This window comes from Centropristis striata, chromosome 17 (genome assembly GCF_030273125.1).
Source record: "Centropristis striata isolate RG_2023a ecotype Rhode Island chromosome 17, C.striata_1.0, whole genome shotgun sequence".
Lineage (NCBI taxonomy): Eukaryota > Metazoa > Chordata > Actinopteri > Perciformes > Serranidae > Centropristis > Centropristis striata.
Window position 1 is genome coordinate 35,855,667 of NC_081533.1, and position 18,242 is coordinate 35,873,908.

At 36.1% G+C, this 18,242-nt stretch overlaps 1 protein-coding gene across 1 annotated transcript; it reads right to left on the reverse strand.

Annotated features, from left to right (window-relative positions):
- Positions 1 to 5,335: 5,335 nt before the first annotated feature.
- LOC131989357 (uncharacterized) lies at positions 5,336 to 12,953 on the reverse strand. The gene is made up of 4 exons (XM_059354547.1): positions 12,733 to 12,953; positions 11,820 to 11,875; positions 8,684 to 9,046; positions 5,336 to 7,516 (listed from the first exon to the last, which is right to left on the reverse strand). The coding sequence occupies exons 1-4, from the start codon at positions 12,951 to 12,953 to the stop codon at positions 7,287 to 7,289; spliced, it is 870 nt and encodes a 289-aa protein (XP_059210530.1). The 3' UTR covers positions 5,336 to 7,286.
- Between the last annotated feature and the right edge of the window lie 5,289 nt (positions 12,954 to 18,242).

Sequence of the window (18,242 nt, forward strand, 5' to 3'; positions counted from 1 at the left end):
CACTTTGGAGACGTTTGTGTTGTTTAAATGTGCGAAACAAATAAATAAAGTGGACTGGTTTGAACACCTTTCCTCTTCTACTGACTGATGAGGAGTCACTGTCTGATGCTGACTGCAGTGTGAGTGTGTGTTTGTGTGTTTGTGTGTTTGTGTGTTTGTGTGTATGAGTATGAGTGTTATCTTGCTACCTTGCTATTTTTATCTATGTCTTGCTGCTCACCTCCTTCCGCCCCGTGGCTTTCTCTCTTTCTCTCTTTCTCTCTTTCTTTCTCTCTTTCTCTCTTTCTCTCTTTCTCTCTTGTCTCCATTTAATCTGTTTCCTTTGTAGCACTCTCTCACGCTCTCTTCTATCCTTTCCCTCCTCTAGCGTTACACCACTGAGCCTTCACATCATCTTCCTCATCTTCTACCAGTCCTCCCCAACTTCTGAGGCTCCCCCTTTGCTCTCAAGCCTTACATCAGTTAGTTCTCAACCTTTTTGAGTCCCAACCCCCAATTTAACATGCATGTTGTCCATGACCCCCGCTCACTGAACACAATCTCACACGCACAGTTCAGATCACCCAAAAAAGAAACAAAATGACACATAAAAGACAGAAAATGACCAAGAAGACACAAATTGACCAGAAAATGATCAAAAAAGACACAAAATGACCAAAAAAATGACAACAAAATGACCAAAAAAGAAACAAAATGAACAAAAAAGACACTAAATGACCGAGAAGACACAAAATGACACAAAAAAGAAAAAAATGACCAAAAAAGACACAAAATGACGAAAAAAAAGACACAAAATGACCAAAAAAAGGAAACAAAATGACCAAAAAAGACACAAATTGACCAGAAAATGATCAAAAAAGACACAAAATGACCAAAAAAGACACAAAATGACCAAAAAAAGACACAAAATGACCAGAAAAGACACTAAATGACCAAAAAAGACACAAAATGACCAGAAAAGACACTAAATGACCAAAAAAAGACACAAAATGACACAAAAAAGAAAAAAAAATGACCAAAAAAGACACAAAATGACAAAAAAAAAAGACACAAAATTACCAAAAAAAGGAAACAAAATTACCATAAAAGACACAAATTGACCAGAAAATGATCAAAAAAGACACAAAATGATCAAAATGTTCATGTGGTTTAGTCTTTTTGGTCATTTAATGTCTTTTTTGGTAATTTTGTGTCTTGATCATTTTGTGTTTTTTGGGGGGGGGGGGATTTTATTTCTGTTTTGGGTAATTTTGTGTCTTTTTTTGATCATTTTGTCTTTTTTGGTCATTTTGTGTCTTTTTTTATCATTTTATGTCTTTTTTGTCATTTTGTCTTTTTTTGTAATTTTTGTGTCTTTTTTTATCATTTTGTGTCTTTTTTTGATCATTTTGTGTATTTTTTGTGTATTTTTTCCTTTTCTGGTCATTTTGTGTCTTTTTTTAGTCATTTTGGTAATTTTATTTCTTTTTTGGGTAATTTTGTTTCTTTTTTTGTTCATTTTGTCTTTTTTGGTGATTTTGTGTCTTTTTTTTATCATTTTGTCTCTTTTTTTTGTCATTTTGTCTCTTTTTTTGTCATTTTGTCTCTTTTTTTTGTCATTTTGTCTCTTTTTTTGTCATTTTGTCTCTTTTTTGGTCATTTTGTGGTCAATTTGTGTGTTTTTTGGTCATTTTGTTTCCTATTTTTGGTCATTTTGTGTCTTTTTTGGGTGATCTGAACTGTGTGTGTGAGATTGTGTTCAGTGAGTGGGGGTCGTGGACAACATGCATGTTAAATTGGGGGTCGCGACTCAAAAAGGTTGAGAACTACTGATCTAAATGCTGAGAGCTGTAACCTGCAGACAGGAGAGACTTTGTAAAGCAGTGAAGAGCTCCCTCTGCTGCTCCTCCACTAATAACACAGATAATCACTCTTTACATACTCTTATAATAACATGACAAACAGCAGCCATGTTTAACAACTGTAAGAAAACATTTCAGTTTAAATGGCACATTACTAAAATAATGTGGAGCTGAAGTGAATGTGAGTCAATATGAATTAATAACAGATATTTAAATCAGCTGTGTGGACATCAAACAAACTGAAAACTAAAGTATCAGCATCAAAATGTACTTAAATGATCAAAAGTAAAAGTACTACAGTACAATGGATTGTTTTATATGTTGTAAATATTTTATTACAATATTTGTATTGATGCATTTATTTAAGCAGTGTTTTCCTGTTAAGGTAGGGATCATTCTAACCACTTCATAAATATTCATTCATTCATTCTTTCACCATTTATCACTTTAAATGTTTCATGTGTTTTATGTTAAATCTCAACCTGTAACTGAAGCTGTCAGCTACATGTAGCGGAGTAAAAAGTACAATATTTACCTTCAAATGCAAAGGAGTAGAAGTATAAAGTTACATAAAGTTTAAATGCTCAAGTAAAGTACAAGTACATGAAGATTGTACTTACGTACAGTACTTGAGTAAATTTACTTAGTTACTGTAATTGTCTCTGTGACAGTTTATTTGTGCTTGTTTTTGTTTCATACAAATTCATAATCATTCAAGTTCATAAATGAATGAAAAGGTGATTAAAATACAATGAATAAGATGTTTACAATGTTTATAAATATGTCTTATAGATAAAATGTTTGGTTAAAGAACAAGATGAAGAGACAGAAAGAATTTCTGAATGTATCTAAAACACAAAATCTTTTATCCAGGAACTGAAACTACAGCAGCATGTTGTTATTGTGACACACAGCAGCAAAAAAAGAAGATGTTCACACTTTCTCTTCCTATTTTATGACTTTATACAGATTTATATAGTTTCCACAGCTGCTATTTAAACCAGATCTAAGCTTCACATTCAGCTTTATTATCTATATTCACACTGACGTCAGTTATTTCTGCTGTGATAAATTCATTTCAACTCAAACCTAAGTGACATGAACATCATTTAGAGCATGGGTGTCAAACTTGCGGCCCGTGGGCCAAATGTGGCCCTCGTGACGATATTTTGTGGCCCCCACCTTGATATGAAAGTTTAATGTGAGTTTTATATGAATGGCACTTTACCGTGTTGTATGTGGAAGGTCCCTTTAATTACTTTTTTTCTTAATTTTATGTCTTTTTTTTGGTAATTTTGTGTCTTTTTTAAATAATTTTGTGTCTTTTTAAATAATTTTGTGTCTTTTTTGGTAATTCTGTGTCTTTTTTTTTTTAGTAATTTGGTGTCTTTTTTGGTAATTGTGTGTCTTTTTTTGTTCATTTTGTTTTGTCTTTAAGTAATTTAGGTTTTTTTCTGTAATTTTGTGTCTTTTTTGGTCATTTTGTGTCTTTTTTTAATAATTGTGTGTCTCTTTTTGTTCATTTTGTTTCTTCTTTAAGTAATTTAGGTTTTTTTCTGTCATTTTGTGTCTTTTTTTAATATTTTTGTGTACATACAATACAAACAAATACATCACTTTTCTGTGTACATTGCATAGCATAAACAAACACAACAACAATTTAAACATGTACAACTACCAAATGCTACTTTCTTATTGTGACAAACGAAACAATCACTTTTTAACTCTCCAGACTTCTAACAACATATCTAAAAGTTTAACACATGACCAGCATCAGAAAAAGAACAAATATTTTGTATACTTACGGACAAATCAACTCCAAGGCCTAAACGTGAGGGAATACTGTTGCATACACACTCTAGCTCTGCTTCTTATCCAACTGGAAACACATGGCTTCAAAGTGAAACTTAAGAAACTTAACACTACTAAAAGTGTCCACTAGGTGGCAGCAACTGGATGAATCACTGAACAACCCACATTGAATCCAGTCTAAACCAGAACCTGCTGCTGCTGCTGCTGTGGTCAAATGTATAATTACATCATTAAATAGTTTCTTTATCTCCAATTTGATTAATTACATTTTCAGCTTTTTGTCTCTATATCGAATTTTTGGTTTTCAGTTCCCATAAACATATGATATATATGAGAAAAAGAGTAGCTGATTATGTAGTTGCTGTTGAAATGTAACAGAATAATTTATATAGAGCTACTATAGGGTTACTAGGCCCAGTTAGGCCAGTTTAAGAACTGGGATCTGTCCGGAACAACTCTCAGAGCGGCTGCAAGAACAGAATGACAAAGATGAAGGCAAATTAAAAAGACAAGCAAGCAAAACCAGCTGATGTGTCGATGCTCGGCAACTTGTTCACATCTCCTGTTATAATACACGGATGTGGAACAATATGTGGTTGGTTTGAGCTTCATGTTAAAGCCAGAAACAGTGGTGGAAGCTGTGAAATCATTTTAGATTAGTTTTAATTTCCATTAATCTTCCACCACATTATTTTGCTGGTGGGATAAAATAGTAGGTTTTCTTTAAAAGATCTCCAAGAAGAAAGTATAAAATGGAACTTTCCTACAGTCCTTGGACTGGTTGGTTACCAAAACTAAGTTTAAAATAGTGATATTTCTGTCACAATCACTTAATTCTGCATGCCTCATTCAAAATGTGTCCAAAAAGTGGTTGGAATAACTAGATCCTGTTAAAAACAATACAATTTATGAGAGAGTGTTTTCTGATTTCTGTCATTCTGTGTGTCATTCACTATTTTCAAGACCACAACTAGATTCTTTTAGCAGTTTTTCCTACCATGCATTTTTCCTCATCATGCTCTTAGTAAAAACTGACTAACTGGAGGAGAAGCAGCTTTTGGCTCCAGCTGCTCTAGTGTGTGACTCAGTGGTTTGTGTTGAAAAAACAAAAAGAATAAAAAGAAGAATAGACGCCACAAAATGCCCCTCACAAAGCTGAAAAAGGGTTTCTGTTTTTATCACATGAAAAGTTGACTATTTTCCAGTAAAAATAGATATAAGGAAGAATAAAGTAAAGGAAAATGTATAAATGAATTCATGATATACATTTATGCCCTATTTATTTCTAATTTGTTTAATTGAATAGTTATATTTATCTCAAGTGCAGGTCCATTTACCATTAACCATATAGATTTTATACATTTCAGAGAATATGAAAAAACGCCCTGAAACAGCTGGTTGGTTCAGCATCACACCACAGGCCACAGCTTCCTGTCGTTATGATGAAGTCCGGCTACAAATCTGTGAAGACGTTGTTTCTGCAAGATGTCCTCATTGCCCCTGAAATAACAACCTTGACCTGAAATAACCTCCCAATTACTTAAAATGTACTTTCCACTGGTGCACAGGAGAAATATTATGTACAGGAACCTGGCAGCTGTTCCCCTTTGTGTCCTGTCAGGAAATGACGAGCATGAAATGGAAGTAAGAGTTGTTTAGGGTTAGAAGAAGCAAATTTAAACTCTTAGTGGGAGTTTCAGATCAGAGGCAGATTGATTGTTGTTAATACTGAATACGAAAGGCATAAACTGCTTCATCAGGATGAAGTACACACAAGAGCCATAACAACTTTTCTCTTCTTAGAAAAACACATTTATTTACACATTTTAAACTGTACAATTCAGCAGATTTCCCACAGAGGATAAATATGTTTTAAGATATGCTGCCAGTCACATGATGTTTTGTGTGGTTGAGTCTAGACTTTTTTTAAAGCATTAAAACATACATTTAACATCACAAGCGGACACTTAAAGCAGATGTTGGTGTCCCTTTTTTGTTCTTACTAGGTACTAATAGAGGTCAATGGGTTGGTTTGGGACAGGTGTTCTTTACAGGAAAGGGAATGTAATTAAGGCTGCGTTCAGACTGTGTTGTAGAAAATCTTTAAAGAAAAACAACTGACGACCAGGTCGATTCTAATAGCAGCCTTGTGCGGGATTTATTTAGCAAGTATCAAAAAACAGATTCAGATGCCAAAGGTGTCAGACGAATCCAAAAGTCAGAACAACACTGAGAGACAACACCCAGTTTCTCTCTTTTTACTTTTCAGGTTGGCGTGTCATTGTTTCTGTGTAACTAAGGTTCAATGTCCTGTAATTTCCTGTTATGAAAAACACTTTTAATATAAGAGCACACTTGGGATTTCCCAAATCAGAGCTGTTCATATCTCAATCAAGCAGAAGGAGAATCTGATTCAAATCAGATTCCTTCTCATATCAGATTTTTAGGGCTGACTGTCCACACTGTTTTTAGCAAGTGTCCAAATGGGATATGGCTCTGTTCAGACTGGGCCACATTACTGACTGATCTGACAGGTTGCCATAGTAACGGCGTCAGATGTCATATAATTGCGACAGCGACAAGAACAACAACAACAACAACAAACATGATGGAGGCAGGTCACCTCAGTATATTGGCCTCATCACTGTCCAGTAGAGGAGCAGAATATCTCAGATCACCAGGGGAAAAACCGGGCGGATGGCGCCCCCGTCGGGCCGGTGGACACCTCATCTCCGCGCTACGCTAGAGTGACGTCACGGACAGTCAGAACCGATCTGAGTGTTTGGAGGTTCAGACTGAGACGCATCTGTCCTAATGAGATTTAAAACGACCTCCCACTTCAAAAGAGCCATCCAGTTCCAATCTGGATGGGCTAAAAATCAGATTTTGGCTGGCAGTCTGAACGAGGCCTAAGTTGTTTCAGTGCTATGATCACTTTCCTTTTCACTCTGCAAACTAAAGCTTTTTTGATCAACTCTGCATTGACGATATTATGAAGAAAACTCCAAGGCAAACAATTATCTCTGACATGAGAGTACGTTGTCGTGGCAGTTTTGACAACTGCACTAAGTTAATGGGTGAGCTGGCCAAAAACAAAGCACTCAATACTCTGTTCAGCAGGTTTTATTAGCACATTCGTGTTCCATACACCGCACAATCCCAGATGGCTCTTTCACAGTACAACAAAGTCCCATACACCGCTCGACTTATGACTGTTGTATTTCCCAACATTGATTCTTCAACAAGACTCAATGCGGCCCTATCTTCCTGTCCTAAACATCACATCAGGACAGAGCCCACTGGTCAACACGTTCCCCTCTCTCATGGTGTTAGAATTGTTAAGTTCACAGAGTCAGTTCCCACAATGCCTTGTGTCTTGAATATCAAGTAGGTCGCCGCCTACCTCATGTCCCACCATGCAGGAAACACCAAATTTCCTTCACAACGTCCACAGTGTGTTATGTTGCAGATGTCAGGCTGGAGAATGACGTTGAGATGAATAATGGATTCACGTTCCATCAGGAAACTCTCAGGGTACACGTTGTAATTGTTGATATCATTGTTACTTTATGTTCTGATGGCTCAGTCAGAGTCCTGTTAGTCTTCACCAGTTGTTTCTGAGAAACTCCACTTCTATACAACTAGATCTGGTTGGTTTTCAGTTGATTTAGGATCACACAAGGATGTGTGCATGCGGATACAGTAATCGACAATGAGACACACAGAAGCTGCTGCTGCCACCGCCAGTCCGAGGAAGAGGCCGACCTTCCCCTGACTCAGGCCCTTCTCCTCGGTAGACAAGGCTCCCTGGTCCAGATTCTCTGGTTGCGGAGCCAACCCCCGAGGTTTGGGGTCATCAGCAGCTGAAAATAAACAACGAGCCGTCAGCAAAAATCTGGTTTTAGTGAAAAGAATCATTTAGTCTGGTATATAATATATATAAAAGGTAAATAAAAAAAGGTAAGCTTAACCAAAACTGGAAAACAATGTACATTTCAGAATTATACAAGTAGGCCTTTTTCAGGGAACAAGAAATGGGTTAACAACTTAACTCTATGGAGTCTTGGGCTATTTTGTCCATTTTTGAATTCTTTTCATGTCTTTGTAAGTCATTTTGTCTTTTTTTTGTCATTTTGTGTCTTTTATTAGTCATTATGTGTCTTTAGGTGTCTTTTTTGTCATTTTGTGTCTTTTTTTGGTCATTTTGTGTCTTTTTTTGTCATTTTGTGTCTTTTTTTGGTCATTTTGTGTCTTTTTTTTGCATTTTGTGTCTTTTTTTAGTCATTTTGTGTCTTTTGGTGTCTTTAGGTGTCTTTTTTTGGTCATTTTGTGTCTTTTTTTTTGTCATTTTGTGTCTTTTTTTAGTCATTTTGTGTCTTTTGGTGTCTTTTTTTGTCATTTTGTGTCTTTTTTTGTCATTTTGTGTCTTTTGGTGTCTTTTTTTAGTCATTTTGTGTCTTTTGGTGTCTTTTTTTGTCATTTTGTGTCTTTTTTTTGTCATTTTGTGTCTTTTTTTGTCATTTTGTGTCTTTTTTTGTCATTTTGTGTCTTTTTTTAGTCATTTTGTGTCTTTTTTTGTCATTTTGTGTCTTTTTTGTCATTTTGTGTCTTTTTTTAGTCATTTTGTGTCTTTTTTTTGTCATTTTGTGTCTTTTTTTGTCATTTTGTGTCTTTAGGTGTCTTTTTTGGTCATTTTGTGTCTTTTTTTTGTCATTTTGTGTCTTTTTTTAGTCATTTTGTGTCTTTTGGTGTCTTTTTTTGTCATTTTGTGTCTTTTTTTGTCATTTTGTGTCTTTTGGTGTCTTTTTTTGTCATTTTGTGTCTTTTTTTGGTCATTTTGTGTCTTTTTTTAGTCATTTTGTGTCTTTAGGTGTCTTTTTTTTGTCATTTTGTGTCTTTTTTTGGTCATTTTGTGTCTTTTCTTAGTCATTTAGTGTCTCTTGGTGTGTTTTTTTGTCATTTTGTGTCTTTTTTTGTCATTTTGTGTTTTAGTGAAAAGAATAATTTAGTCTGAATCTGAATCCACCTACCGCTGACGCTGAGCAACAGTTTGCCAGAGTTTGTAGGAGTTCTGACGTTATCCATAAACACTTGACACGTGTATTGACCCGAGTCACTGATCCTGAGTCCGGACACACGAAGTCTGATTCGACCTTCACCGAGGACGTCTTTGTCAAACTGGACTCGTCCTGCAAACTGTTCATCCTGAGACTTTGGGTCCTCAACACCTTTGTGTAGATGAAACAGGACCTGTGCATTGGGATCAGCTGACTTCTCGCAGTAAATTATCAAATCATCGGGGGGAAGGTCGGGTTCGATCATCCACTCCAGCAGGATCTCCTGGTTCTCCTCCGCCTGATAGAAGGTCTGTGGCTTTTCCATCTGGAGTGTTCCTATTGAGAGGCCGGAGAGGGAAGTGAGGACCAGAAAAAAACTGACAACTTTTCCTGTTTCTCAACTTCACTGCAACTGACTAAATCTGTCACTTAACCAATAGATAAGTCATATAGTCGAGACGGAATTGTCCAAAAAGCATTTTTGGGTACAAATCAAGAACTAGCCTACTTTAATTATTTCAAGGGTGCTGAATCCAAAAAAAAATGGTTCCCAAGCGAAATTTTTAGTTTTTGACCTTCTCATTTGCATATCAAAATGGCGGCCAAATTGCCCATCTTGCTCAGTCGTTGGACCATTTTCCCCTAGTTGTTTTGTAAGTAGGAAATCAAAGATGAAGAAATTAAGTTCCTGGATCTATAGTCTAGAGTCAGAGCAAGGATATAGTGGAGGCTCAGTGTCTTTTTATATATATATATATATATATATGTGCAAAATATCAACGTTTTAAGGTGAAATTAAGCATTATTTGTGTCATTTTTTAAGGCCGATCAATATCACTTTTAAATGTTCCAGTTGGTATTTTGCATATATATATATATATATATATATATATATATATATATATATATATATATATATATATAAAAAGACACTGAGCCTCCACTATATTCTTGCTCTGACTCTAGACTATAGATCCAGAAACTTAATTTCCTCATCTTTGATTGCCTACTTACAAAAAAACTAAGGGGAAATGGTCCAATGACTGAGCAAGATGGGCAATTGGCCATTTGATACAAATTAGAAGGTCAAAAACTCAAAATTTTGCTTGGGAACCATTTTTTTTGGACTCAGCACCCTTGAGATATGTAAGGTAGGCCGGTTCCTGACTTGTACCCATAAATGCTCCTCACTTCTTATAGGAGGCCTTTATTCTGAAATCCGTCTAGACTAATACACAAAAATATGACCACAGAGTCTGATGATCTTTCCAGGACAGCTTGCGACACATTATATTGTCATGGAAAGACAAAAACAAAACGTAGTCTTCGCATCATCTCCTCACCCCCTCCATCAAGATCTTTCTACTCCATTTTTAGCCAGACGAGAGCCGGATACTAAAACAGAAACAGTTATGGCTAGAAAGAATCAGTCATGAACCATGTGTTGGCTGTTCGCCCCACGTGAAGCTGTCAAATAGAGACAGAGCGCACTTGTTAAGGTCTCAGGTAGTTTGGAAGCCCAAGAGTAAGCACACACTGGAGAAAAAAGGTCAAAAACCCCTTTAAGAATATCCTGATGAGGGATTAAACAAACAGATATAAAAATTGTGGCTTGGGTTCTTCCCCTTTTTTTCCCCTGGCGCCATTTTAAGATCTAGATACTGTTACTAGATACTATCATGCCTCCAGGCATCCTGCCAGCTCTCCTTCTCTGTTGGTCAGTGCATAAAGAAAACTCCAGTGAGTCATTATTTCCTTTTGGCTTACTTCACCCCTCCCCCTCTGACTAGAGCCGGCTGCGTAGGTCTCTATGAGGAGAGCTGGGAAACCCCACGCTGCAGTCTGACACCAACACACTGGTGACTCTACCTCTGCATGCACTAACGGCGATTACACACATGACTTTAATATAGAACATAGTATCGTTTTAGATGTTTCTGTGGAGAGTTTGGTTCAGCAGGAGAACTTAATTAGTAGTCTAATTCAGCTATTCTCAACCTTGGGGTCGGGACCCCAATTGGGGTCGCGAGATGATTTCTGGGGGTCGCCAAATCATTTGTTGTAGTCTTTTTGGTCACTTAATGTCTTTTTTTGTGTCTTTTTTTAGTCATTTTGTGTCTTTTTTGGGTCATTTTGTGTCTTTTTTTAGTCATTTTGTGTCTTTTTTTGGTCATTTTGTGTCTTTTTCTGATCATTTTTGGGTCATTTTGTGTCTTTTTTGGGTCATTTTGTGTCTTTTTTGGGTCATTTTGTGTCTTTTTTTAGTCATTTTGTGTCTTTTTTGGTCATTTTGTGTCTTTTTTGGTCATTTTGTGTCTTTTTCTGATCATTTTGTGGTCAATTTGTGTCTTTTTTGGTCATTTTGTTTCCTTTCTTTGGTCATTTTGTGTCTTTTTTGGTCATTTTGTTTCCTTTCTTTGGTCATTTTGTGTCTTTTTTGGTCATTTTGTTTCCTTTCTTTGGTCATTTTGTGTCTTTTTTGGTCATTTTGTGTCTTTTTTGGTCATTTTGTGTCTTTTTCTGATCATTTTGTGGTCAATTTGTGTCTTTTTTGGTCATTTTGTTTCCTTTCTTTGGTCATTTTGTGTCTTTTTTGGTCATTTTGTTTCCTTTCTTTGGTCATTTTGTGTCTTTTTTGGTCATTTTGTTTCCTTTCTTTGGTCATTTTGTGTCTTTTTTGGTCATTTTGTTTCTTTTTTGGGTGATCTGAACTGTGCGTGTGAGATTGTGTTCAGTGAGCGGGGGTCGCGGACAACATGCATGTAAAATTGGGGGTCGCGACTCAAAAAGGTTGAGAACTACTGCTCTAATTTAATGATTAATAAATTAAAGATAACAACAACACCTACAGTAGTGTTCAAAATAATAGCAGTCCAATGTGACTAACCAGATTTATCCAGGTTTTTAATATATTTTTTATTGCTACATGGCAAACAAGTTACCAGTAAACCAACAAGACCAGCATTGGTGATACAGAGCTCTTAAGGCTGTGAACTTGGGCGATTAGTTGAAAGGGGTGTTAAAAAATATAGCCAATGACAATCAAGTTGAATCTAATCTAATGTAATCTAATGATGTTTATGATAATAAAGTGAAGGAGTAAACTGACCAGAGACACAGGAGGTCAGGAGGAGGAGCAGCAGGAGGCTGCAGAGCATCTTCTCCCTGAGAGGAGACACCGTTCAGATGTTACAGGTGAGAAAAAATATTCAAGTCATTAAAGATCAGTAAAATTACTCCACTGCATTTAAAACCTTACTGAAGTAAAAGTATCAAGGTATATACGTCAAAATATTCTCTTAAAAGTAAAAGTACTTGTACTCGAGTGACTTGTCCCACTGATATTCACTCTGATTTCTTACATTTTACTGTCTTGTTTCAGTATTTAAAATAAGAAAAGATATATGTATATATGTATATATATATACATATATATGTATATGTATATATACATATATATGTATATGTATAAGCCTCACCAACAACTGTCTCTCCGCAATTTAAACTCTGATATCCTCAACAAGTTATCAAGTTCCAATATAAAGCTAACTTAGCCTTTACTTTGCTTATATAGGCTAAATGTTTGTATTCAAACAGAGAAACCATTGAAATTTAAAGCAAAAACGTTGAAATTAAAACAAAAATGTTTAAATTTCAAAGCAAAAATGTTGAAATAAAAAAAAATGTTGAAATAAAAAATGTTTAAATTTAATTGCAAAAATGTTGAAATTAAAAAAACAAAAATGTTTTAATTGAAACGCAAAAATGTTGAAATTTAAAAAACTTTTTTTTTTTAAATTTAAACACAAAAATGTTGAAATTAAAAAAACAAAAATGTTTTAATTTAAACGCAAAAATGTTGAAATTAAAAAAACAAAAATGTTTTAATTTAAACGCAAAAATGTTGAAGTTTAAAAGCAAAAAAAGTTAAAGCATTTTCTATTATTTAAAAGCAAAACTAAAGTCCTGTTTTTATTGACATGCAATTCATAAGAAAAAAAATTTAACAGTGAGTCCTGAACCTGTTGATGTGGAGGCTGTCAGTCGTTCCCAGGGACCCTGAACGCCTCCCCAGGTGGTCAGTCATTCCCAGGGACCCTGAACGCCTCCCCAGGAGCTCAGTCGTTCCCAGGGACCCTGAACGCCTCCCCAGGAGCTCAGTCGTTCCCAGGGACCCTGAAAGCCTCCCCAGGTGCTCAGTCGTTCCCAGGGACCCTGAACGCCTCCCCAGGAGCTCAGTCATTCCCAGGGACCCTGAACGCCTCCCCAGGAGCTCAGTCGTTCCCAGGGACCCTGAACGCCTCCCCAGGAGCTCAGTCGTTCCCAGGGACCCTGAACGCCTCCCCAGGAGCTCAGTCGTTCCCAGGGACCCTGAACGCCTCCCCAGGAGCTCAGTCGTTCCCAGGGACCCTGAACGCCTCCCCAGGAGCTCAGTCGTTCCCAGGGACCCTGAACGCCTCCCCAGGAGCTCAGTCGTTCCCAGGGACCCTGAACGCCTCCCCAGGAGCTCAGTCGTTCCCAGGGACCCTGAACGCCTCCCCAGGAGCTCAGTCGTTCCCAGGGACCCTGAACGCCTCCCCAGGAGCTCAGTCGTTCCCAGGGACCCTGAACGCCTCCCCAGGAGCTCAGTCGTTCCCAGGGACCCTGAACGCCTCCCCAGGAGCTCAGTCGTTCCCAGGGACCCTGAACGCCTCCCCAGGAGCTCAGTCGTTCCCAGGGACCCTGAACGCCTCCCCAGGAGCTCAGTCGTTCCCAGGGACCCTGAACGCCTCCCCAGGTGCTCAGTCGTTCCCAGGGACCCTGAACGCCTCCCCAGGTGCGTGAACGGAGGCGTGCAGGTGAGGTTGAAGTTTTCCTGCTGAACAACTTTCTGGCTGCATCTCAATCAGATTCTGACCTGGAGAGGAAAAGAAAAGAGCGTACACATGAATATTAATGTCTGAATCATCTGCTCATTAATGGGCGTTAATGGGTCATCTTGATGCATTCAAGTGAAAAGAAGATTAACAGAGATTTGTTAAAAGCACTGATGAGGGAGGGCCGACCCAGGTAAAAACAAACTTTCCCTTTGACTTTCTGGATCAACATTATAAAACAATATATATATATATATATATGTATATATATATATATATATGCACTACTGGTCAAAAGTTTTAGAATACCCCAACTTCTCCAGTTTTTTATTGAAATTCAAGAAGTTCAAGTCAAATGAACAGCTTGAAAGGGTCCAAAGGTAAGTGGTGAACTGCCAGAGGTAAATAAAAAAAGGTAAGCTTAACCAAAACTGGAAAATAATGTACATTTCAGAATTATACAAGTAGGCCTTTTTCAGGGAACAAGAAATGGGTTAACAACTTAACTCTATGGAGTCTTGGGCTATTTTGTCCATTTTTTAATTCTTTTCATGTCTTTGTAAGTCATTTTGTGTCTTTTTTTAGTCATTTTGTGTCTTTTTTTGGTCATTTTGTGTCTTTTGGTGTCTTTTTTTAGTCATTTTTTGTGTTTTTTTTTTGGTAATTTTGTGTCTTTTTTGTCATTTTGTGTCCTTTTTTGGTCATTTTGTGTCTTTTTTTGTCATTTTGTGTCTTTTTTGTCATTTTGTGTCTTTTGGTGTCTTTTTTTGTCATTTTGTGTCTTTTTTGTCATTTTGTGTCTTTTGGTGTCTTTTTTTGTCATTTTGTGTCTTTTTTTAGTCATTTTGTGTCTTTTTTGTCATTTGGTGTCTTTTTTTGTCATTTTGTGTCTTTTTTGTCATTTTGTGTCTTTTGGTGTCTTTTTTTGTCATTTTGTGTCTTTTTTGTCATTTTGTGTCTTTTGGTGTCTTTTTTTGTCATTTTGTGTCTTTTTTGTCATTTTGTGTCTTTTGGTGTCTTTTTTGTCATTTTGTGTCTTTTTTTTGTCATTTTGTGTCTTTTTTGTCATTTTGTGTCTTTTTTTAGTCATTTTGTGTCTTAAGGTGTTTTTTTTGTCATTTTGTGTCTTTTTTTGGTCATTTTGTGTCTTTTTTTGTCATTTTGTGTCTTTTTTGGTCATTTTGTGTCTTTTGGTGTGTTTTTTTGTCATTTTGTGTCTTTTTTTGGTCATTTTGTGTCTTTTTTTGTCATTTTGTGTCTTTTGGTGTCTTTTTTTGTCATTTTGTGTCTTTTTTGGTCATTTTGTGTCTTTTTTTGGTCATTTGTGTCTTTTTTGGTCATTTTGTGTCTTTTTTTGGTCATTTGTGTCTTTTTTTGTCATTTTGTGTCTTTTTTTGGTCATTTTGTGTCTTTTTAGTCACTTTGTGTCTTTTTTTGGTCATTTTGTGTCTTTTTTAGTCATTTTGTGTCTTTTTTGGGTCATTTTGTGTCTTTTTTTGGTCATTTTGTGTCTTTTTTTAGTCATTTTGTGTCTTTAGGTGTTTTTTTTGTCATTTTGTGTCTTTTTTTGGACATTTTGTGTCTTTTGGTGTGTTTTTTTGTCATTTTGTGTCTTTTTTGGTCATTTTTTGGTCATTTTGTGTCTTTTTTTGTCATTTTGTGTCTTTTTTTGTAATTTTGTGTCTTTTGGTGTGTTTTTTTGTCATTTTGTCTTTTTTTAGTCATTTTGTCTTTTGGTGTCTTTTTTTGTCATTTTGTGTCTTTTTTTGTCATTTTGTGTCTTTTGGTGTTTTTTTTTTGTCATTTTGTGTCTTTTTCTGTCATTTTGTGTCTTTTTTTGGTCATTTTGTGTCTTTTTTTAGTCATTTTGTGCCTTTAGGTGTCTTCTTTTGTCATTTTGTGTCTTTTTTGGTCATTTTGTGTCTTTTTTGTCATTTTGTGTCTTTTTTTGGTCATTTTGTGTCTTTTTTGTCATTTTGTGTCTTTTTTGGTCATTTTGATGTCTTTTTTGTCATTTTGTGTCTTTTTTTAGTCCTTTAGTCCAACATAAAATGTGATTTTGAATCTTTTTTTTACTTTCAAAACACTATCATGCTCAATAAAGAATTTTAAATGTTGCAAATGTGCATTAATTTCAGAGTACACTGAGACATTAAACTGCATCATTTTCAATTAAATTCTGGAAAAGTTGGTGTGTTCTAAAACTTTTGACCGGTAGTGTATATATATATATATATACTTAATATATTTGACCTTATCTCCTGGAAGAGAAACTAGAGCAGAGAGCAGGCTACTAGAGCGCAGAGCAGGCTACTAGAGCGGAGAGCAGGCTACTAGAGCGGAGAGCAGGCTACTAGAGCGCAGAGCAGGCTACTAGAGCGGAGAGCAGGCTACTAGAGCGCAGAGCAGGCTACTAGAGCGGAGAGCAGGCTACTAGAGCGGAGAGCAGGCTACTAGAGCGCAGAGCAGACTACTAGAGCGGAGAGCAGGCTACTAGAGCGGAGAGCAGGCTACTAGAGCGCAGAGCAGACTACTAGAGCGGAGAGCAGGCTACTAGAGCGCAGAGCAGGCTACTAGAGCGGAGAGCAGGCTACTAGAGCGCAGAGCAGGCTACTAGAGCGGAGAGCAGGCTACTAGAGCGGAGAGCAGGCTACTAGAGCGGAGAGCAGGCTACTAGAGCGCAGAGCAGGCTACTAGAGCGGAGAGGCAGGCCTACTAGAGCGGAGAGCAGGCTACTAGAGCGCAGAGCAGGCTACTAGAGCGGAGAGCAGGCTACTAGAGCGCAGAGCAGGCTACTAGAGCGGAGAGCAGGCTACTAGAGCGCAGAGCAGGCTACTAGAGCGGAGAGCAGGCTACTAGAGCGCAGAGCAGGCTACTAGAGCGGAGAGCAGGCTACTAGAGCGGAGAGCAGGCTACTAGAGCGCAGAGCAGGCTACTAGAGCGCAGAGCAGGGCATTTTTTTTTAAAAACACACAAAACACATTTTTTAAAACAAAAAAGACACATCAAAACACACAGAGACACACCGAAAACACGTACTTTAAAAAAAAAAACACACACACAAAAAAATACACAAAAACCCACATAAAAATCCACAAAATATGACAAAAAGCAAAAATAAAAACACACATAAAGCACATAAAAAAAACTACAAAAATGACAAAAAACACGCAAAAATACACACACAGAAAACGCGCACCAAAATACAAAAAACATAAAAATACACAAATTACAAAAAAACATTAAACAAACATCTCTGACCAAATACCTTGGTATTGGAATTGCAACAGCATTGTAAGTTTGACTGTTGACAAACATGAAAAATAAGCATAAAAATTGTGGACATAATGACGGTTTGGAACCATTTCACCAGAATCAGGGTTATTAAACTTATACAAGAAGACAGAAACATATTATTAATTATTATTATTATTAAAGAAGCAAAATCATCGCAGACAAGTAATATTTATCAGAAAATAAAATGACATAATAAAAAAGACAATAAAAACATTTAAAAAAAAATTGTGGGTAAATTAGTAGATGACATCACATTAAAGCTTAAAAAGCTTTATAAAATATTATAAATTATATAATTTATAATTATATATATATATATAGACACATACATACATACATATATATACATATATATACATATACACATATATATACATATACACAGATATATATACACACACACACATACACATACATATGTGTGTGTATATATATGTGTATATATATATATACATATATACATATACACAGATATATATACATATATATACACACACACATATACACATACATATGTGTGTGTATATATATGTGTATATGTACACATACATATGTGTGTATATATATATATATATGTGTATATAAATATATATATATATATACACACACACACACACATATGTATATATATATATATATATATACACATATGTGTGTGTATATGTGTGTGTGTATATATATATATATATATACACACACACACACACACACACACACACACACACACATATATGTACATATTATAGATTATTTTGCATTATAATCGTATTATTTTATCATTACATTGGTTTCATAAATTGGTCTCAAAATTACAATAATATCGCTTATTGTGATACATTCTGGGACAATATCAGGCCAAATGATGACATCATACAGGCTGATACATGACCCCCCCCCCCCCCCCACACCACACACACACTGCATGATTATTTTTTTTTTGCGCAATAAACGACTCTAATCATGTTGACACAGCCTCAAATATTTATGAATAATGGTTTTATTTATGAAAAATATGTTGGGTTGATGATAAAAGTGAAAGTAACAATGCAGAAATGCTTTGGTGTCAGGTGACACTGTTGCTAGGCAGATTACGAAGAACCGGCCACTAAAAACTTTTACTAAATGCAGTATCTTTTCTTTGTTTTTTTGTAGACGGCTGTTTAGTAGCCTAATGTAAACAGAAACATTATTATTATTATTATGATTATGTTTCTTCACTAACAGCAGTAAAGAGTTAACAGTCGGACACATTAATAACCAGGAAGTAAACACGTTACACACACACTAAACTCTTATTATGACTCTTAAATCCGCACAAAGCTGCTGTTTAAAGCCTGAATCTGTTCATTATTACACGTTATAAAACGTTATAAACAGAG